The sequence below is a fragment of the Caloenas nicobarica genome, chromosome 25 (genome assembly GCF_036013445.1).
Source record: "Caloenas nicobarica isolate bCalNic1 chromosome 25, bCalNic1.hap1, whole genome shotgun sequence".
Taxonomy (NCBI): Eukaryota; Metazoa; Chordata; class Aves; order Columbiformes; family Columbidae; genus Caloenas; species Caloenas nicobarica.
This window is the reverse complement of record NC_088269.1, coordinates 3,923,091-3,945,224: the sequence shown is the minus strand read 5'-3', so window position 1 is coordinate 3,945,224 and position 22,134 is coordinate 3,923,091. Positions and strand designations below refer to the sequence as shown.

The window sequence follows — 22,134 nt, the reverse complement described above, 5'->3', positions numbered from 1 at the left end:
TTAGGTACTTGGGCTGGAATGGCTGTCATTACAAAGTCAATATTTGGTGGTTTTGCCTGAAACATGAACTCTGATACTGTAGTTTTTAATTTTCTGGCCTTCTAAGCCCTGTGCGATAGGTGGGTGTTCCAGAGCTCATGAGGGTGGAAGGGAGAGGAGGAGGAGGAAAGTTGGAGGGCAGGAGGTGGTGAGGAGCCTGTTGGAGCTTTTCTAACCTGAGGAACAGGGATGTGTGAGGAGCAGAACTGGCCTCTCTTGGTATGGATGGAATGCATCCTTGGTTGTACGCTGTGGCTTGGCCCGATCGGATCACAAAGTTAAGCACAGGCATGAGGTTATAAATTGAAATGTGGGTGTCGGCTTCATTATAATTTTAGTCTTTAATTGTAACTGATGGTGAAAGTTGGCCTTTTGGTGATGTAGCAGCCCATTGCATAAGGGCAAGGGTGTTGTAGCGTGTCTGCCTCTGTCTGAAATAGCTGATTCTTTGCTCAGCGCAAGTTTTCCTCCCTTCCCAATTTTGTATTTGTCTTGCTGGAGCCCAATCCTACAACATACCCATGTTGAACCTGTTCTGTGTACTCCGGACAATCCAGAGCCAGGACGTTGGATTAGGCAGGACTTTTCCAGGGAAGAACCCGGAGTCATTGTCCTTGATAAATTGAATCATCAGCTTAGCAAAAGCATCTGTAATACATGGATTTTTTTTTTTTCTTTGTGCCATCACTGTTTCATTGCAAGTAAGACTTGTCTACCCAGAAGTACTTGAGAGAAGTCATTGCCATGTTTGCTTAGTGGAAGTTTCCTTTGTAGAAATAATTATAGAAAAGGATTACAAAGATTTTTCTGCAGCAGTTTCATTGTTTGGGGACTTGTTTTTACTCTTCTGCTGTTATGTTCTCCAAGATGTGGCAACTCCAGTTGGAAACAACTAAGAATTGTGAATATAAACTGTCTCTGAAAACTAGACACTCATTCCATTAAGTGAGTTCGTACTTCAGAACAAATTAAGTCAAATTTGTTTAATAACTTGGCAGAAGGAAAAGAGTCAAGCTGCTGTATCTAAATGTTCTTTCAAGTGTAATCCAAAGATATGTAGGAGTCTGATAGTCCGGGTCCAGGGCTGGGAGCCAGGAACCCAAGTCCGAAGCTTTAACCCTGGGTGATCCCCACTCATCTTTGACAACCCCTTTAACTATTTCCTGCCCAAATTGTACTTCTAAAAGTAGTACTGGAATATCTGCTGTGAGTGCTGATTACTGATTTAATTTTTAAGTCCTCTGCTTGACTCTTCTCTGGTGCTTTGTTAGTAATCCTTGGCTTGTTTTGTGTTTCCTCGTCTAGAGCTCAAACGTTGCCGTAGTCTCTTGCAGTTTGTGCAGATGATGAGCACGTGAAGTCTCTTACATTTCTGTCCCCAGCCAGCTCATGTGTGTCGTCAGAGATATAAACAACATTTGACTCTCCTCTCGTTCAGGAATGCTTTCTGTATTTGATTCTAGGTAAATTTTTCAAGTGTAGTTTCACGTTTATTTTTGGCAGGCTTCAAAATTGCCGAGCAGCTATAGGAACTGCTGTTGCTTCAGTGATGGTGATGTCTTCAGTACACAAAAATAGTTATCTCAGAGTAAGGAAAACTGAAGCCAGGAATGACGACTGCTGCAAAAAGCAGTTTACCACCATCTGGAGTTCACCATCTCCTCTTGCCTCACCAGAAAGCTTTCGCTTTTTTAATGGGAATTGAAATACACTGTAGATAAAGAAAAAGACTCATGGTTATAGTCCTAGCCTGTATTCCTAAGTCTGCTCTTTCGTCTTCAGCCGTTTGTAGAATGACTGTATCTAGAGAGAGAAACAGGCCCCTGTGTTCTAGGAACTGCTGCTCTAGATTGACTAAAGCGAGTGTTTAAAGTGGGTAGTTCCCAAAACAAAGAGCATTTGGCAAACAGCAAATAAGAAGTGACTGTTGAGCTCCAGTGCTCTTCCTGGACGGGGCACTTCAGCTTGTCAGTCATGCCGACCGGCACAACACGGTCACTTACGTGACGCTTTGCTGCTCTTGGGATCTTTTTTTACTTAAATTACAAATTAGTTCCAAAAAAAAAAGTTTTTTCTTGTGTCATAAATCCGGCAGTTATAGTGATCAAGATGAATGAATGCAGCTTCGCTCTCTGTGGCAATCCTGGCAGATCACAGCTCTTGGTCAGTTTTGTGAAACATCATAGCTTTTAGTTTCAAAGGGGCTACTGAAGTGATTCTGGTTTGGCTATTTCCACCTTAGAAGTGAATTTCCATGGTAGCCATGGCTTCATAGAATGTGTTTTGGGGGAACTAAAATGAAGAATAAAACTCCTAGTGCTGAATAAGAGTTAAGAGCTGGCTGTTCTAGCTCTTCTGTCTCCTTTTTTTTTCCCCCCCGTTCTTTCTGTTCTCTTCTGACTTGCCTATTTAGGCCACGGCTACATGTTTGGCAGCATTTCTGCTTAAAGAGGCAGCTCCTTCCACTCCTTCCCACTTTGGCACAGCTATTCCTGGGGCTGCACAATGAACTCGTCTGGGAAGCTGATCCAGCTGAAAAATACTGAAAATTGTGGTTTCGACTGGATTATTTTTCAGCTGAATTGAAGCCTGGTCTGGTTGTCGGCGCTGGTGTCAGCGGAGTAAGAGAGGGATCCTACAAGATGCTGGTGATCTTGTAGACATGTGTACATGTGGGGACACACGCACAATGCCGTTATCACTGTTCTAAATAATAATTTTGATTACTTTTTTTTTCTTTAGCAAAGCTAGTACATGTGGAATAGGTTTCCTTGCTTTGGTGTCTGCTATGCGGAAAGGAGACTTGTTCAGCTTGGTTCCGAGCTGTGTTAATATCAGTACGGTTCAGTCTCTTGGAAGCTGTTGTAGAAGAGAATAACCACTTAATTGGGAGATGGATTACTTACTGATTGCTTTACTGTAAAGCACTTCAAAAAAGATAATCTGACAAATGATAATCTTCTCTTATTGTGTCTTAATCACTCTTAATATAATTTGAAAAATTGATCCCTTGTTTGGGGTTTGGGCTCACCTAAACTAACATATTGTCTCATATTTAGATGCTGTAGAATTAGGCTGCCTTTGTTAGATGCTCTTTAAGTGTACATACAATTAAATCTGCCATGTGCTGTAGTAAAAACGTCAATTACTGATGGTACCAAATTAAGGCTGCCATTTGTTCTTTCCTCTTTAGGAAACACTGTGCTCCCAAAGCAATTTCATTAGTATAAGATGCTTTTAAAACTTCCTTAAGGGTATTTTCCAGACTTTTTAAAATATTTTCACTGCTTTACAATACACGGTACTGTAACAATTTTTTCAGTATGGAGCGGAAAGTTTTGTAGAATAAGTCAATGTTCAGTAATTGTGTGAAACTGAAGTTTACCCTTCTAAAAAAATGATTGAAATGAATTGCGTGGTTACGTTTGCTTTTAAAATGAAGATGCTGGCAAATGAGATCAAGTAGGGTGTTGCTACTGTGAGTTGATAATATTACTGAAAATAATTATTTGAGGCTTCTGTGGGTAACTGTGATTTGGTTACAGGAACAAGTCGCTGCAAGCTTCTCTCTTCTAACTTGTCGTGCTTTTGTTAAGCACTGGAGGAGAAATTATTAATTTGCTCAGCCATTCTTTATAAAAATGTATTTTCCTCTTGGCGATCTACAAGTGATAGCAGCACTAAAAAAGCAGCAGATTTAGGTCACACGTTGAACCCTCTGGCAGTTCTGCTTGCAGCTAATTTGGGAAGAAAATTTTAGGGTCAGGAAAAGAGGGTTTAAAAGAGTTGTCTTGGAAGAAAGATGGATTTTCCAGGTATCTAGAATGCATTTGGTGTGGAAATGTTTCTCTTTGCATTTTCAATTGCGATTCTTAAGTTAACGCTCTGCAAATAATGTGATCTCCAAACAAAGCACGATTGGCACTCTGTTTTCCCCAAGTTGATAAAGGATAATCGCATATATTGAGGAACAGTTATGGTAATTGAAGCTTCAGTGTATAGCTGCTTATTTAAAATTTGGAATAATTTCAACTATGTTCTTGTAGCTGTTTTTTCCTTTCTCCCTGATGAATATAAAAAGTATTCCAGAGACCATTCATTGATTCTTAAAAGCAAGTTGGTGCAGCAGAGAAGAGCTACATACGGAAATAAAACTTCAGCTTCAACTCTCATAAATACATAATGATTCTTAAAAACACTTGAGGATTCCTGGACTTTTTTCCAATGGAATTACATAACAAGAACGTAACTTTTCATGTACTGTTCTTGATGCGTTGTTTAAGGATTCATTTATAGAAATAGTGGCAATAATTTAAAAAAATCTTGCATTATCTTTTAATAATTGCCCCGTCCAGCTTGGTTGAGAGTGAAGTGTGACCTTGATACGGGAAGAGGAATTAGAATTGAGGCTGGATCCTGACTTGCCTCTGGGTTCGTTGTCACTGCAGTAGCTGCTGTTTCAGGAAGAGATGCTCCTTCCTCGCACTTTGTAGCTGCAGAGTGATCACTTTGGGAAACCTGAACGAAAATTACAAGTCTGGGGTTGTTTGTGGTCAGGTAAATTTTTTTTTTTTAGCCTCTTCCTCAGCCGTTTCATGCTCCTAGTTGCTATGTGCTTGTTGGGACACTGCCCGTCTTACGGAAAACTCTGCTTTCAGTGAACTGAGATCCGTGTTTGGAGATGTGTGTTTGTTTGGTTTCATTTCATTTTACCCAAACCTTTTTGTTTTAAGAAATATCCAGGCTCTTCCCTTTTACTCCAGACCCTTTTGGAAGTGATAACCCACTCACGAAAGTGGTGGGGCTGGTAACGCACCAGTTCTGTTACTGGAGCAGAACACATGCTGCGCTTAACCCAGTGATTTTGTTGGTAATGATATTTCGTTGCCTCAGAGGAAAGCGCAGTAGGAAGACAGGGAGCATTTAAAACAAACCAACCAAACCAGCTGGAGATTCTGCACATCAGGCTGTTGCCTCCCTGGAGCTTGTGGATTCTTTTCCTCAATTTGACCTGAAGCAGCTCGTACCAAACCTGGCAAGAAGAGACATTTATTGTTTCTGTAGCGCACTCATCTTTCTGCTGTTTCTGAAAATAGGGAAGGTATGTTCCGAATTGTCATCTACAACTGTGCTACTAGGTCATCTCTGTTCTGTTGCTCCGTGTTCCTGTACAAGGGTTGTTGAGCACGTATGTTAAAAAGACGTGACTGTGCGCAAATGCTGCATCCCCATCGGTAACACCAGTGTGCCGGGTTCCCAGAATGAACTGCCCAAACTCTTAAGAGTTATTGCAAGGAACCTGAGATCATTGCAGGTCAGCAATACTAAATACTCTGTCTTGTTTTCAGCTGTTATACAACTCTTCCAAAATCAGAAAAGGTCCTACTCTATGAATAGAGAAGATGAGAGATGTAAAATAGTGAACTTAAAGTTCAGTATTTTAGTCAGATTAGTAGACTATGTGTGGTTTTGAGATGTTATAAATACAGGTGTCTGCCTTACAGAGTTGTCCAGATTTGTAGATCCATTTTGCATCATTTAGAGGAGTGTTAAGAATCTCTGAAGGTCCAGGCCAGAGATGAGCGTTGGCCTCTGGTTAATAATTTTTTCAGAAGCCGAGGCACGTGTGCCTGGGCCAGAATAGAAACACAGGAAAATACTTGCCAAGTTGGGGGAAAAATAAAACCAAACCAGAAGAGGTAGAGGGAAGACAGTTTATTCAGGTTCCAAGCGCCACTAACAATGCATTAAGTATTAAAATGAACTGATAAAGGAGTGAATGCCCAGAGTGAGTAAGGTTGTCAGGATTTTTTATTCCATGGTCACTTAATAGTCAGAACTGCGTATTCATCTCTGCTGGAAACTTCAGCTGTACTTGTGACCTTCACAGGCGCTGCCTGAAATCCATCCAGGACATCCAGGAGTGTCCTCCCCTTCTCCCCTCCCTCCCTTTATGGCAGCGAACAGTGATTTTTTTTTTTTTTTTTTCTTTCATTTTCCTGCCTTGGAGGAGGTGCTTTACACCTTGGCTCAGGTACAACGGTCTCTTGCATTCTACACGTGAAGATTAAAAGCCACTGAAATTGTTGGCCTTAGATTTTGCACCTGGAAGAAAAGCTTTGGTCAAAAAACATATGAGAAGAGTCAGAAACAGCGTGATAGTTCCCAGGAGTTGGGGTGTTTTTATATCTACAGCAGAAGTGCACACCAAGTCACAGAATTCTAGTAGCTGGTTTTGAAAGGCATTGCCAAACCTCGGTATTTTTCTCAAATACTGCTACTAATTTTTAACTCGCAGCATATGTTCTGGAATGGCTTCAGCAAAGAGAGAAAATCAAGATATTTGAGTGCTCTCAGTCTGGAGCGTTCTTGGTGACAAAGGCATTGCCTGAAGGCTTCTGTTGTGTACATGCAAAACAATAGCACAGTATGTTATTTCCAAATAGATTGTTATTTGCAAACAAAACCCTAACCACTGGCTTTTCTGTGCTGTGCAGCCTATTGAAATTCTGGCTGCGATTCCAGCAGAGATTTATTCCATAAATAGCTCTGCACTACTTCAGAACACAAACAAGCCCCTGACAAGATCTAAAATAAGGTTTTCTGAGGGGACAGTTTTGCCTGGTTAGCAGCGTGTGCTCCGCTGGATGTGGGGAATGGTTCTGTAGGTTGAGGTGGGGGCTGTCAGCAGGAATTGAGAACTAAATATTCAAATTAGTCCTTGAGGACTCATGAATCACCTGGCTTGAGCATAGCAAAAAAAAAAAGATAAGAAAAATGAACAAACATAAGCAGAAGCAGGTAGGGTTTCCTCTTAGGATTGAAGTTGGTAGGTTTTTTTTAAACAAAAGCTGTTTGGTGATGGCTTGAGGCATTAGGTAATGGTTCAAGTAAGTACAACGTGAAATATTTCAATGAACATTAAAGCATCCTTTAAAATTTTTTCCTGATGGGATGTTTGGCTGTGTAAGTGACTATGCAGCTGGTTTTGTGGTGCCGGTTTATCAGTGCTGTGTAGGCGAGCATCCTCTTGGATAAGTAATACAGGGGCAGCTTTTCTATAGATACATTCAATTATAATTGGTGTAAACAATCTTGACGAAAGTGATTTGTAGTCTTGAGGACTTGTCTTCTAATCCACAAGATGTTTACGATGCGAGTAAATACTTCTGTGGTCTGCCTAGTTCACAGGGATGATTTTCTGCTGGTCCTGTCGCTACTAAATATTTTCTTAGCGAAGCAGAAATCTCCTTTTAAAGGAAATCAAAGGGCATGAAAATAACTTGGGCATTTGTGAGGTCCGTGCTCTGAGTGGCTGACTCCTCAGTGTCCTCAGTTCTCAAACAGACATGTTTGTGGGCTGTCACACAGTGAGGATGGTGGCACAGGACAGGGTGGCGGCACCTGGGGAGCTCATTAGGAGATTCTCCAAATGCAAATCTTTCAACTATACCTATTACTCCTTTTAGGCATTTATCAATTCGTTTAAAATCAGAACAGTTCTGGTTGGAGGGAGAAAAGCTTGTGGACGGACTTGAGCCCTTTTTAGATTTTTGGGTTATATGGTATCACAGTGGCTGCAAAGAACGGGTTGGGGAGAAGCTCTGACCTGTAACTGCTCCTTCCTACTTGCAAAAAAATGTTGTAGTTCCACAACCTGTGAGATTATTCACCCGCCTTTCGAAGGTTATTTAAGACGGGCACCAGGAGTGGGCCTGGATTTCTGCCACTTATGCCTCTTATGTTTATGATATTAATAAACTGGTGTCAAATGTCCTGGGAACGGGTGCTGCAGGTTGAAAGACCTTTGTTTCAGCCAACAATAGACCTGAACTAGTGTGAATAGGAAAAGCAAATAGGCACTTCCTCTCCTGTTTGAAGGAATACTTGAGTTTGGGGGAAGCATGTGTATTAAAAGATTTAAACTAGAAGCTCATCTTCTGCTTTTTTCCCTAGTAAAATATTCTGTATGTATATTCTTGTGAACCAAAGACAGTGCTGTGGTGAATTGATTCTCTTTCCCCTAGTGGAAGAAGGGGATTTGCCTCGTGGTTTCCTATGCATGTGTTCTGAAAGGGAAAAAAAAAAAAAGTATTAAGATTTAAAAATAGAAGGTAATTAATCAGGGTGATGGGGGTTAATGGTTTCTATCGAGAAACCAAACAGCTTTGTGTTTGTTTGTATAGGGAGACCATTCTTCTATCTGCTATTATGAGTTTAATATGAGAGGGGTTTTCATTGTAATTTTTCAAGCGCTTTATTAATAACTAATTTGGAGTAAAAAACACCCCAAAACAAAATAAAACAAAAAACCCCACACAAAACAAAGAAACACACCAAAGCTACTTAATTATCTTGTCAGATGAAGTGGTTTCAAGGCACCAGTTCGGGACTGTTTTCCGCGAACATCCACCAGCCCTGTAGGTTTTCTTTGTTCTGTAGGTTTGCAGTGGAGTTGGCATCAGGAGTTACAGAATGCAGTGCCGGGTTAGGTGAGCAAAACAACACCTGGACAGGCAGATGTAGCCCAGTTACAGTAATTGTGCTCCATGTTCTGCTTCACCAGCTCCATGGTGGATCATGATGTTATAGCCATTTAAGGTGTAAAAGCTCTTCCCCAAAGCTCACAGTGTGTTTTAGTGTGACTGCTGTGAGTCCTTTCACAAAGGTCAAACTTAAGAGCACATTTATGGCATTTTCAGTGGTAGGAAGTGTGGACCAATCAGTTCCCATTAGTTTGTGACACAGCTGTTTTCAGAGGGCTTGGACTTGCTGCTCTTTTTATCTCTGTTTTCTCTGGGGCACCACAGGTGTCTCGGAGTCCTGTATACTGGGGACTTTGAATTTCCTACTATAGATGGAAACAGGAAACCAGTGGTCTGAGGTTTAAATCAATTTCCTTTCTTTTCTAGCAATGCCAAATTCTGACCTTGTTCAGGGAACTGTTTTAAGTTTTTTAGTTTTAAGTTTAAGTTTTAAGCCTGTGGAGATCTACATATAGACAGAAATGGTTGCGTTGATCTAGCTCAGGAAGGATCCAACCTTTATTTTAGGGAGTCGAATAGAAAGTTAAAAAATCAGATGTGTATTATTAATAATAAGTATATCACTTCCAAATCTAAAGTTGAACTCCCAGTTGAACTGAGACTTGCCTGTTGTAGAAAATCCTGGTTTTCCTCAAAGATTGGCAAAGTTGGAGACAGAAGGGGAGAAAAGAGAGTGAATAAAAGGAAAGAAATGGGAATACAGCCAAGTCCAAGAAATAGAGGGAAAGTTTGGGGTTTTAGGACTGCTTGGCAAGAAGTCTTACATTTGGCTATTTTGCTTAGGGTGAGTAGTTTATGCAGTGAAATTCAGATGAGAAGTACTACATGTATTCACTATTTGCAGATGGGTTTTGTGTGTGTATGTTACACACAGACACATGTAAATAGGAGTCGAGAGGCTCAACACTTCAATACATCTTTGCAGGCAGGACTAGAATGCTTCCAAAATCAGTGGAGAAAATGCCGAGTTCACGATGACGGCATGTTTTTTATTTTCAGCATCACAGGGCGTGGAGCACTTGGAATGAACGTGGATGCTGGAGAACACTCTGTAGTGTGCAGTGAGAATTTTTGCCACAGGCATAACCCCTTTCTTCACTTCTGTGTTGCGTGTGTTTAATCCTGTTCCTGTATTTCTGGGGAATTAATGTGTTTTGAATGCCATCTCCTAGATCTATTGAAATGACTTCTGGAATGCCTCTTGAAGTCACTTGAACAGTAGGAATGCCTCAGCCCAGCTGCCTTTGGCTTTGTTGCCTGGTCACTCAGAGACGGATGAATGCAGAGAGTCGCTCCTGAAAGTGAATGAAGAAAAGGGAAATGAAGTCAATAGTAAAATGGGTCATGGTAACTTTAAAGCATAGAATCCTTGTGTTCCCTTCCCCCTCTACACACATGAATTAGGGATGAGGCTGGAATGCAGAGGGTGTTTTATACCATCAGTACTAAACAGCGCTTACCATTTTGTCCCTTGTTCTTTCCCTGGGGTGTGCAGTTGCGGAATCCTGTGTTCGGAGCTCTGCGAACACACACGTAGAGTCACTTCTTAATCTAATTTAAACAGCCTTCCCATTGACTTTGAGATTAACGCTTTACTATCTAGCTTCAGAGACTTCATATATTAGTGTGGTAAATCAAAATCATGCCAACAATGGGGTGATGTTGGGATGACCCAGTCCAATAAAAAGTCACAATTTTCCGTCATTAGCTGTGACTCGAGCTTGGGTTTTTGGAAGTCGCATCTGTTTAGTAACCTGAAGCAGGAAGGTTTTGCTTCACCCTGGATTAGAAAGGACCAAGCAATTCACAAATTATTTCCAGACACTTAAGGTCTGCAAGTCATCCTGGACAGGCACTCTTGATCAGTTTTGGACATGTTGACTTTATCTTTAGAGATAATCTAGCAGGAATAGCTCGGGCATGCTCAGTAATTGTGTTCGATTCAAATCTTTCCCTGTCTTTGTGCCTAATTATGTTTGTTTATTCCTGTGCTGCTTCTTTGGATTTTAGTAATAATCCTAGAAGTTATTTTCTTGATGTTTCATGTTCCAGATGGTTTCTGAAGTGCCCTTGGAATGATAATTGATGTTTAGTTTGATCAAAATAGCTTCTTCTTTACCTATGGCTGGCAAACTGAGGCAGTGGGCTCCACATTTGGTCAATAAATTGTCTTTTTACTCCTTAGGACAGAATTACCAGCCTACAGGTAACCTGCTCTACGTTACAAATGAGATTTGTCTGAGTTGCTCTTTTGGAAAATTCCAGAAATGTGTGTTTGAGCCACTGGGAAGGTGTATAAACAATGAAGAAGTACCAAAATTCTTTTTAAATACTACAATTCTTTGTTCAGCCCTTGGAAACATCAGGAGATTGCTCCACTTGTGTAAACAGACTGATTTACTTGCTCTCTGCTTAGGCAGCAGATCAACCTGATTCCAAAAACTTGCACAGAAACATTTTAGGTCTGGTGAAATAAAGACTCTCTTTGTTCCCTGCCCTGACTGACTCGCTGCTGTAGAGTAGGTGACATGTTTTGCCTACCAAGCATGTTTTATAAGCAGAGTTTATATAAAGTTCATGGTACATTAAAGTAGATAGCCTCTTCTGTGCTAATAAAATACCTTTTATTCTATTATTGGAAGCAAGTATGATACAGAATTGCCTTTCAGGTTCACATGGGCCTTCTAGAACTAAGACATTGGATTACAGGTTTTTTTTTTTTTTTTTTTGCTTGTTCGGACTGATAAAGCTGTTTTATTCCCTTATTCCATAGACTTGTAGAGAGTGGTAAAACTTCAGCACAACCCCTTCTCTAATGTTTTAAACATTGCTTTCCTTAAAGGGGGAAAAGGCATTTGAGCTGTGTGGATTCCATTATTGATCTTTGACCAGTGTAATGTGCCTGTTTTCACCTTTCCTAAGTGCACTGGCCCAGAGCCTCAGTGTTTCCTCTGGTTTTTAAACCATTTGAATCCTGCCTGACACGACAGGGGAATTACTCGCAATAGCAAAAGTTGGTGTAATAAATATTGGCTAAAAAAAAAATTCTGAAGTCGTGACTTGTTTCCTAGCAGGCTGCTGAAGATAAGTTGGGTTTATGTTGGGTGGCTGATGTCTTGTGAGATGATTAAACAGCAGAAGTGTGTGTCTGCCACTGGTTAAGAATTGCTTGGGAGCTTCTGGTGTCTCCCTCTCGCACGGTGAACTGTGAACACAGTACTTTAGGCGAAGTACTTCTATTCTTTGGGAGTATTTAGTCATCTTTATAGTGTTTCTACAATGTTGACAGTGTCTATGAAGGGATATTTAAATGGCACTCAAGGACAACTGTATCCATCTGTACAAAGAAGTACTTTTATTTAAACGCTGTAGTAACCCCTGAGCTGTCTATCCCAAGAGGGGAACTTAGTACAGATATTGCAGGAACGTAGATACCTGTTTCTGTCCCATTTTTTGCTGTTGTCAGAATGATGTGTTTGATGTCGCCCTGCAGTGTTTTAAAATCTCAGTGCTTGAAATGTCACTCTGTATCTTGGCGGCCAAGATGTCTCAAGGTGCCTGGGGGGAGCAGAGAGAGAAACGTGATCTCCAGGGTGTGGGGAACCTTGTGGAAGTCTGGAACAGATAACGCTGTTTGACTGCATCCTGTGAAGGGCTATGGTCAGCAGATAAGCTTTTGGTGGTTATTTATCTGTGATACTGGCATTTGAAGAGGAAGGCATTGAAATGAGCTCAGCACTAAACAACAGAATGCATCACATTTCGAAAACCCACGGTGTTGGTGACACAGTGTTGTGCATCCCCTTGGCCCTCGGCCATCGCTCCCTGGTGCTCTGTGCGGGTAGAAGGATCATTTCCCAGCTCCTGGGCGCTCAGAGCAGCTCTCGGAGCAGCTCTTGCTGCTTGCAAGGCTCCCACCTAGAGACTGGAGCCAAAACCGCATGCACAGAAGGGAGGAGGCGCAGAGAAGGCAGCGCGTTCTGTAGATGCTGTTTTGCCTGCTGCGGTGCTGAAGGACTAAAATAACCCTACATGTAACTATCACGGGAATTATCATTTGAAAAGAAAAGGATAACGTTGTTTTTTTTTTTTTTAATTTTTTTTTGGCAATGAGGGTGTTAATATAGATGAAAATACACAAGCGAATCAGTGCACTGCGGAAGATGAAATGCTTCCCCTGTCAGTTCTCAAACACTATTAAATCCGCCCAGTTCAACACCAGTGCCTTGATGTCTGTCTCTTTCTTTGACCGAGGTATGGGAATACAATATTCTTAACGGTGAGTTATTTGATCTAAAATGTATGATTGGATGCTTTGCTTTCCAGTACTGATTTTTGTATAAAATGTGCATCTTGGCCTTGGTTTGGGACTGCTTTAAGCAGAAATCATTTTTCTGCTGACTTCTTTAGCACATTTGTTTTGTCCTTGGAAAGGGAACAGTCCAAGATTACAGTGTAGAAGGCACATTGTGTTCTATAGAATTATTAGTTTAAAACCTACTAATTTCCTGTTGTGATTGCTGCTAAGGAATGCATTTTGTTTCTAATTTAAAATTGATCCAAGTACTTGAAAAGCTTGTCTGCATAGTGTTGATCAGGCACTGGAGAGTTCTGAGGACCCTGTTAGCACAGGCTGAGCTGGACTTTTGGAGGTGAGGGGATCTTGGTCCTGGAAGTTCGTTCACGCAGTTGAGCCCAGAGACAAAGCAGGACCTGGACCAGTTTGGAGATCACCGACGTCAGGCTGGGATGATCTTGCAAGTTAAAATAAATGCAAACAGTGAGAATGTCTCGAATGGTTACAGAAAAGTGGTTAGCTTTCTGCTACATGTGAGACTTGTGTAATTATTAAATACAATATATATTACATCAGCAGATCTAAGAGAATGGAGGTTTTATCCCTTAATTTTAGGCTTTTCTCATTGTTGTTGCTGCCTGTTCTAATCATAAGCCTTCAAGCCTAAGGCTTGTGACCCTGTAAAACTTTTCAGTGACTGTCACCAAATAAGTGCTATGATGAACTTCTCCATCTATTCTTAGATGGATAGGTAAGATATTTTAAGGCAACTTTCTTTGCTGTTCTCCTATCACATATGTGTACACATTGAGATCTACTGATAACTTGCTGTATCGTCTTCTCTGTTTTAAGACTGGCATAGCTTGTAGTGTTAAAGCTCTCAGTAGTGTTCAAAATAGTAATTATTCTGTATACTGCTCACTATTGAGAGGTGAGTTACCTTGTTTTTCTTCAATGAATTGATAACTTCCTTAAGGTCTTATCAGAGTATTACAAAAATGTGGTTTGCTTTGTATGGAATAGTCAAAATTAGACTGCTTGGTTTGCCCTTTTTCTGTGTACTCGAGTTGATTAGCTGTATGTTACCTTTCTGCCCTGGTCGCCTCTGAAAGGCACATATTGAATGCCGTATGTTCATCTGAATGGTGTGTAGTATTAAGTCTTAACAGATGTGAGATAAATCACTCACGTGTTTGGGAACAAGATTAAATTAATAGCTGAAGTAGCTTACATTTTAGGGCAAAAACTATGTGCACTCAAATCAAGGTTTTTCTATGTGTGATCTGGATCCTGGTTTATCACATAGACTCTTACGTCATCTTTATGTCCTTAACAGAGTGTTCTTGAGACATCTCAGTCTGTTTGCATGTCAGCAGTGCCAGATAACCGTGGCACGGGAGGCCGATGGACACGGGATAATCCCGTGTTTATCCTTTGCCATACGGCAGTTTGTGCTGGCTGTGTAGAAAGCACAACTGAGCTGCAGGTACCCCTGACTCTGCATCTTTGGTGGCTGGTGGACGTTTTGCAGGGCCTGCTCGGCTGGGCTGTGGTTGCATCGCGCCGTTTGCAGGCGGATTCGCTGCGTGCTCGTAGCTGCCGGGTAATGCAGTTCTTAAAGAACAGCTTGCTCGCGTCCTCGGAGGCCGCCACCCGTGTGTTCGGGACAAACTGAGAATGATGCAAGTTGCATTTCGGTGTTAAAATGAATCGGAGGAAAATCCTGCATGTTTCACTTCTTCAAAATGAAATAACGCTATTGCTGTCTAGGATAAGATAGCTTCTGTGATACGCTGTACAATAGTGTCTGAATTCAGGCTGAGCAGCTTTTGTTTAGCAGTAGCTTTCAGTCTGTAGAGCAGGTACCCGATGTTTTTTTAACTCTAAAACAGAGAATGAAGACACCATGTAATAGAAAATATGGAGACATTATGTACGTTAGACTGACATGAAGATGAAATAGCCTGCAGACTTGCATATGTAAAAACCTAAGGTGCTTTTTCTGCAGAAAAATAGATTTATGTAGTTGTTTTGCAATTTGAAGTTGGTGTTCAAAGAATGGTTTGGCTTCTGATTCTGCTGTTTGATAGTATGGGGGACATGTGTGTATTTGAAAATGTGAATTGTTGTGCTTGAGCTTACATGGTAATTTATCCTTTTTCCTTTTGCTGTATAAACAGATCAGTTTGATACTAGGCATGACTGTTTTCGTGTCAGTGTATAGTCACAATTTAATTTTAGCACTCCATTTAAAGATACTCGTGGTAATGTAAACCTTCCTCATCCAGAAGAGATACTGAAGTTTTTTAGATATGGTCTGTTGAATTTATTTCCTAATTTTCCATAGCTGTTTTTGTTCCTCATCTGTAGACACTGATGTCTGAACATCTCCGCCCAAATATGGTTTGCCCTTAAATTGTCAAACGTGTGCAGTCCTTAAAAAAAGAGGCTTTGAGATCATATGGGTAACGATTGTATCTAAATCTTCTATTAGAAAGAATGGAGAAAGTGAAGGTAGGAATGTGTATGTACACAGTGTGTCTCTGCTGTTATAATACATCCCGAAAATCCATTTCTGTACTATACCAGAGCAGCAGTTGGAACAGAAAAACAGTTTGAAGAAGTGACAATATAAAACCTTTAAAAACGATTCAGTGCACAACACTGAACTTGTAACTGGCACAGTGAACTAGTTACTGGTTTTCAAATGTATGGCTTTAAAAAATGACTTGCGTATTTTTGAAGACATCCCTACTTGTATTTTATAAGTGTACTTAAACTGAATTGAAGTACGCATTTTCTTTTTTAGTTACAACAGATTTCTTAGCCACTTAGTATTTAGCAGAATCAGTAACTTGTGGGGTTTATTTTTGTTCCTATGCAGCGGATATAATTTCTACAGTAGAATTTAACCATTCTGGCGAGTTGTTAGCAACAGGAGACAAAGGAGGTAGAGTTGTCATCTTTCAACAGGAGCAGGAGGTGAGTGCTAACTGCTTGAAGTACATTTAATGTTCTCCTATGGTCCTATTCATTCTCTTTTTTTTTTTTTTTAAGAAAAGGAGTGTGTTTGTGTTAAAAAACAAAAACAAAAAAACCCCAAACAAACAAAAAAACCCAAAAAACAACCCCAAAACTTTACACAAAGTGCATGCCTGTGTAATAAGTAATTAATGAAATTTAAGAGTGATGGAATTATTGAGAACTTGGACACTTAAAAATGAATTAATATTTAAACAGTCTTTAGCTGTGGTCTAAATTGTGTGTAAAGTGGAAACAAAAAGGGGGGAGTAGGACACAAAAAGACCTTGAGGAAGCTGAAGTTGGTTGGTTTACAGTGATTATACTTGGCTATGATTATGATTTCAAATTTCACTGTAGTTGGGGAAATAAAAGTTTCCCTTAAGTGAGCATGTAATTGTGACCTAAGACGTCCTTTTCCGTTCTGATACCGATCAGGTAAAATCATAGAACCATAGTAGCAAAGGTATCTTTTAGTTTTATTTTTGTTCTTGTGGTCATTGCAGGATTTCAGACAAATCTCGTAATGCTAGCAAGGGGCCTCTGTTCTCACGTGAAAGGTGGGCAAGCTGAGGTGGAGTGCTTGATTTTTTAACCAAGGCCATAGTTAGAAGTTGACCTGGTTAGAATTCGTGTCATGGGGTGAGGGTAAAAAGGCAGTTCTGCCATTGCCCTGCCTAGAAAAACCATGTTGTTACTTGTTTCCTTAGTGCTTTGTTCCATTTGAATTCTAAAATCTGGTTAGGAGTCAATCCCCGTGGTGAGTTGGTGCCACCTGCTGGGGGGTTCTCAGCGCCTCAGCTCTCCCTAGCCTTCTCTGGCCTGTGGTTTCATGCACAAACTGCACTCGGACTTTTAGCTTCCATCCTTTAGTGGAGCTTAAAGCTCAGCTACCTAATTGCCTGTTTTCAACTGAGTTGTCTTTAATGACTACTTTTGTTTTTGATGCGTAACCCATGGCTCATATCCTTATGATCTGTGAATCTGGATATAGTAAGAACAACCTGGGTTATCAGATTAAGTTGCACGGAATTGGTTTTGGCATAATTTGACTCCTCGGTGTTTAGGGAATGAATGATGGTCTGGATTCCCTAATGCATTAGTAGTTAGTTCCACCATAGCCACTGCTGTCCAGACTAAGTTTTATATGCAAGAGCATCTAAAAGACAATTTTTTTAAAGTATTTTGGCCGGATTGAAGTACCACATTCTATCACACTGCATTCCAGGGTGCTGTACAGACCGTTGATACAGGAAGAAAACCACTAAAACGCAAATGCCCTGTATAGAGTTCTACAAGCCTGTGTAACTTTACCCACTGCCCAAATGCTGCCTCCTCTGGGTTGGAATGTGGCAGCCCTTCCGCAATGTGGAGCGAGCGACATTGCGTAAGGATCGGGCAGGAAGTGAACACTGGATCTAATTGAAACCCAAGGAGGAATTTGCGTAGGCAGCCTGTAATTACCTAAATTGGAATTTAACATAAGGCACTGGGGCCAACACCTTTTGTTTTGATCCCCCCCACCTTGGGTACCATGAGATGATCTGATGTTTTAAATTTTGCCTTTATTCCAAGGATGGATTTTCATATATTATTGGTTGTATATGTTATTCCAGTCCTGTAGAGTTTTATTAGAATACACAAGAAGTATTTTTAAGGCTCAGTCATTACGATAAGTATGGAATTGAAGGAAAGTTCCCTGAATCACGACCAGCATTTCCTAAAGCACAATAGATTTACTTAAACTGCTTAACTTGTTAGGTCTAACTGAAAATTAGAACAAAGTTCCTTCCGTTCTCTAGGATGGGAAAGCCAGTATAATTGATAGGTGTGGTACAACATTCCAGCGCCAAGTTTTATTTCTAAGCATTTTGTCCACTTCCCCCCCCACCCCCCAGCTTATTGTAAAATGTGAGAATTTGTGCGAGCTAAGGGCATGAAGCAAGATACAATGGTGCAAGGAATGTGAGAAATGTGGGCTAGCAGGGATCATATCAAGAAGTATATTTTAGTGAGAGTATTAAGGGATGGAAATGAGACAGGAGAAGGAAGGAGCAATGTCCTCAGTCAAGAACATATCACATCTGATGGTGCAACCTTCTGGAATGGGTGGAACAGGAATATATCACAAAATTAAGCTTGAATTAATTTGGGGTTACAGCTAGTGAGCACTATTTCAGAAATGGTTTCAGTTTTGTGCCACCTTACTCATTGGAGGAAATTTAATGTTCAGTCCACGCAGTGCAGTGTTAGTGCTTGGAAGCCCCTGCCTAAAACAGCTTTTAGGAAGAGGAATCTTGCAAGTTTGGAGGTTTTTTTCAGTTTTCCAAACAGTTCTACCCTGAACAGGCTTAACTGCAGGTGTGACTTAATGTCAAAGATGTGTTCAGAAGAGACATTAAGCTTTTTTTCCCATCCTCTCCAGAATGAGGAAGCAAAAGCTGCTTAAGCAGTTTAGGTGGTCTCGGAATGTGGAGATTATAAACCAGAATAGTGGAGGTGCTTGTGTAAATCTAGAGGTGATGTGTGGGATTCCCGTATTGTGCCCAGCAAGCCAAACTTACCCACCGAGTAGATTTGCCATAGGTGTGGCTGTGTAGTTCTCTTGGGGAATATTCTCCTTAAAAAAAAAAAAGGTGGAAAAATTAAAGATGAGACAATGATGGATATTTTTGAGTTGTGTGGGTGTGGTGTGTTGGTTTTTTTTAACTTACCATGCCTAGAATATTTAGGCAAAATGTTAGTTTTTAAGTTCAGCTGCTTAGAATTAGTATGAGAACTTGCTGAAGATATTATTGACATGGCTCTGAAGATATTATTGACGTGGCTGAGGGGAGTTTCTGGAAACGTTAGCGATCAGAAGCTGCTGCGATAACTGTCTCTTCTCTGATGCTTTCTTAGCCAAAATAGTAGAAACTGTCGTCAAGCTCTTGTAAAAGGGATGATCCTAATTTTGTCTGTTCCACAGGCTCATTAAAATAAGGCAAGTTGTACACCAAAGGGTACTCGTGGCAAAACTGGCCCAGGCAACAATAGAGTGTAGAAGTCGTAACCTATTCTCATGCTCATTAGCAGTCTGTTTATATATCTTGCTGCATAAATGTATAGTTTTGGCTTCTGCCTGCAGCCTTGAAAAGCGTTCTGTACATTGCATACATATCTTGATAATTTAATTCTCTTTTTAGAACAAAACCCAGTCTCACAGTAGGGGAGAATACAATGTTTACAGTACCTTTCAAAGCCATGAACCAGAGTTCGACTACTTGAAAAGTTTAGAAATTGAAGAGAAGATCAACAAAATTAGGTGGTTACCCCAGAAAAATGCTGCTCAGTTTTTATTGTCTACAAATGGTAAGTTCTGACTTAATTTATGTCTAGTTGCATAAGTTGGCTATTAGGATTTTGTCTAATCCTCTCCACTTGCAAAAGGCTGGAAGCAAGTTGGTTTTAAATGCACCTATCTAGGGATGCGGCTACATGAGAGTTATGTTGCTCAGCTCTCCTGCTGCTCATTCGTACCTGGATAGAGAAGTCCCACAATGTGGGGTGGTGTATTAGTCAGTTTTGATTTAGTTGCTTTACAGCACAGGGGCTTAGCTAAGCTGTCATTCAGTACCTCCCTATGTGTATAACTGTGTGAGAGCTTGTATTAGTCATTCATAACGATCCTGATTCTAACAAACTTGCTATATAACTTTTATAAAAAGAAACTGTGGAGGAGGTCTTTTAAATGCTTTTAATCTTGCCTTGTTTTAGCCAAGCAGGTTTTTTGTCTTTTTTGATACACGTAGGTGGTCTTGTCTTGTTCAAAGGCTTCACATTGAAGTGCATCAGCTGTGAAAACTAGTACCCATGTTAAAGCTTGGATTTTAAACTCTGGCTGTTTTCTTTACAGATAAAACAATAAAGTTATGGAAAATCAGTGAAAGGGACAAAAGACCAGAAGGTTATAATTTAAAGGAAGAAGATGGACGGTATAGGGATCCTACTACAGTTACAACACTACGGGTGAGTAGTTCCCCCTCTGAATTAGCCATGTTTAAGTGGTTTCTCCTTTCGCTCCCCCAGCACACAGATCAGCCTGTGGCACAGTAACTGCCTCGTCAGATGATTAACTTCACATTTTCTGTGATGCCACTTGGCAGACTCAGTTACTTCTGAGGCGATTTTGCGATATTTTAATGGGCTTGGTGTATTGAAGGACTGTGATGGAGTGTTAATGTGTTTGGAGTATGTTTGTGTCTCAAACTTCCCTTGCTTTGTATTTTGCAGGTGCCAGTATTCAGGCCCATGGACCTCATGGTTGAAGCTAGTCCACGAAGAATATTTGCCAATGCTCACACGTATCACATCAATTCCATCTCCATTAATAGCGATTATGAAACGTACTTATCTGCAGATGACTTGCGGATTAACCTGTGGCACCTAGAAATTACAGACAGAAGTTTTAGTATCTTTTTTTGCAGTATTTTGTATGATGGGAACAGTTTGGTTACAACAAAACTGTTGGATTTTATTTCCTTTCGCAAAAAGCTTTTTGTATAGCATGTTTCTCCGTGTCCCGCTTATTTCTCCCTAGTAGTTGTAAAGGCTTTTAGCTCTCAAGAGGTAGCTCAGCATTAGCAATATGAGGAGTAGTTGTCATTTGCGTGGTGAAAACCACACTCTTTAGGGAGAATAAAAAAAGCTTAAGGTTTCAAATGAGATGAGCAGTTCTGGAAGGCAGCATTGTAGTAAACTATCTTGTAAAAATTGTCTTGAATTGCAGTAAGAAGCAAGGTCAGAAGTACAATCCTTATCTCAACAACATTTGTTCTTTTTCATGTTCTAACCATCAGTTCCTTTTGCAAGTGCACCTACAAATGTTGCAGGCAGTAGGATCACAGGAATGCGTTCGGCTCCATTGCTGGGAGCAGAGATCTGTGGACAAATGGGCAGGATCCCGAGCAGAAATCACACATGCCGCCTTTATAATGCAGTAGTCAAGTTAGAATTTAAGCAAAATAAAGTTCTACATGAAAAAACTTGGGTGGCATATGTGGAGTATAGAATTAATTACTGCTGAAGTGGAGCTAAAAATTAAGCAGACCTTTGCTGTTACAAGATTAACTTCAAACTGATATAGAATGAAAAGTTGCAGTTGATTTCTATACATATTGCGGGACTTGATTTTAACTCTTATCCAGTTTGTGACTCTGTCCCAAAGTCCTGAAAAAGCGTTGCTGAATACATTTAAATTTGAAAAATACAGCGTGAAAACCGGAGGAAATTTCTTAACAAAATGCTGTAGATATTGTAGATATTAAGCCTGCCAACATGGAAGAGCTCACAGAGGTGATAACAGCTGCCGAGTTCCACCCAAACAGCTGTAATACATTTGTATACAGCAGCAGTAAAGGAACGATTCGTCTCTGTGATATGAGAGCATCAGCGCTCTGTGACAGGCATTCAAAATGTAAGTTCTGCGTTGGGCATTGTCTGTATTAAACACTGAATATTGTGTGTGTATTTGTATTGGATTTCTGTCGTGTATTGAACAGATCTAAACCCTAGGTAAATCTTAAAAATTAGGTTCATACCTTGCCAAAGTAGAGAATAAAACTATTAGCAGCTTAAGCTGGGGAGTCTGCCTAGACAATAAGACTGGGAATGGCTTTCTGCAGACTTCAGAAGGTCGAATACTAGTTGGTTGGTCTGTACTTGATGCTAGAAATCTTACCTGTGTGAATGAAGACTCCAAATATTAGCGAGTAGTGCACTTAAAATCCAACCTTGGCTTGCTACAAAAATGGAGTATTTGAGAGCATGGCAACTGATTAGTCTGTCTTGTGGAAAGTTATTTGGTATGATGCCAGCAGAGTACCCAATGTGGCAAGTTTATTGAGAAAGCGTTAACCTAATTCGGGTGTATCCTGTATTGGAAAGGACATAAACTTACCTCTTGAAATGCCTGTCTTATTTTCATACAGTGTTTGAAGAACCAGAAGATCCTAGCAACAGATCGTTTTTCTCTGAAATCATCTCTTCCATATCTGATGTCAAATTTAGCCATAGTGGTCGATATATGATGACTAGAGATTATCTGTCAGTGAAGATCTGGGATTTAAATATGGAAAATAGACCTGTGGAAACATACCAGGTATTTGGTGAAGATCTGTGGACTAGAAATTAAAACATTGAAGGATGTGGAGTCTTAGTCATAGTCTTGATGTGGCAGTTAAATTTTTGTCT

At 40.4% G+C, this 22,134-nt stretch overlaps 1 protein-coding gene across 2 annotated transcripts in view; it reads left to right on the top strand.

Moving 5' to 3' along the window:
* Positions 1-22,134, top strand: part of PPP2R2A (protein phosphatase 2 regulatory subunit Balpha) — a 30,266-nt gene that overhangs the window by 5,329 nt on the left and 2,803 nt on the right. For both annotated transcript variants that reach the window (XM_065651583.1, XM_065651584.1), the window contains exons 3-8: positions 15,767-15,864; positions 19,089-19,254; positions 19,799-19,911; positions 20,176-20,353; positions 21,194-21,358; positions 21,873-22,042. In XM_065651583.1, the coding sequence (XP_065507655.1) occupies positions 15,767-15,864; positions 19,089-19,254; positions 19,799-19,911; positions 20,176-20,353; positions 21,194-21,358; positions 21,873-22,042 (890 nt within the window). The remainder of the gene's footprint in view (positions 1-15,766; positions 15,865-19,088; positions 19,255-19,798; positions 19,912-20,175; positions 20,354-21,193; positions 21,359-21,872; positions 22,043-22,134) is intronic.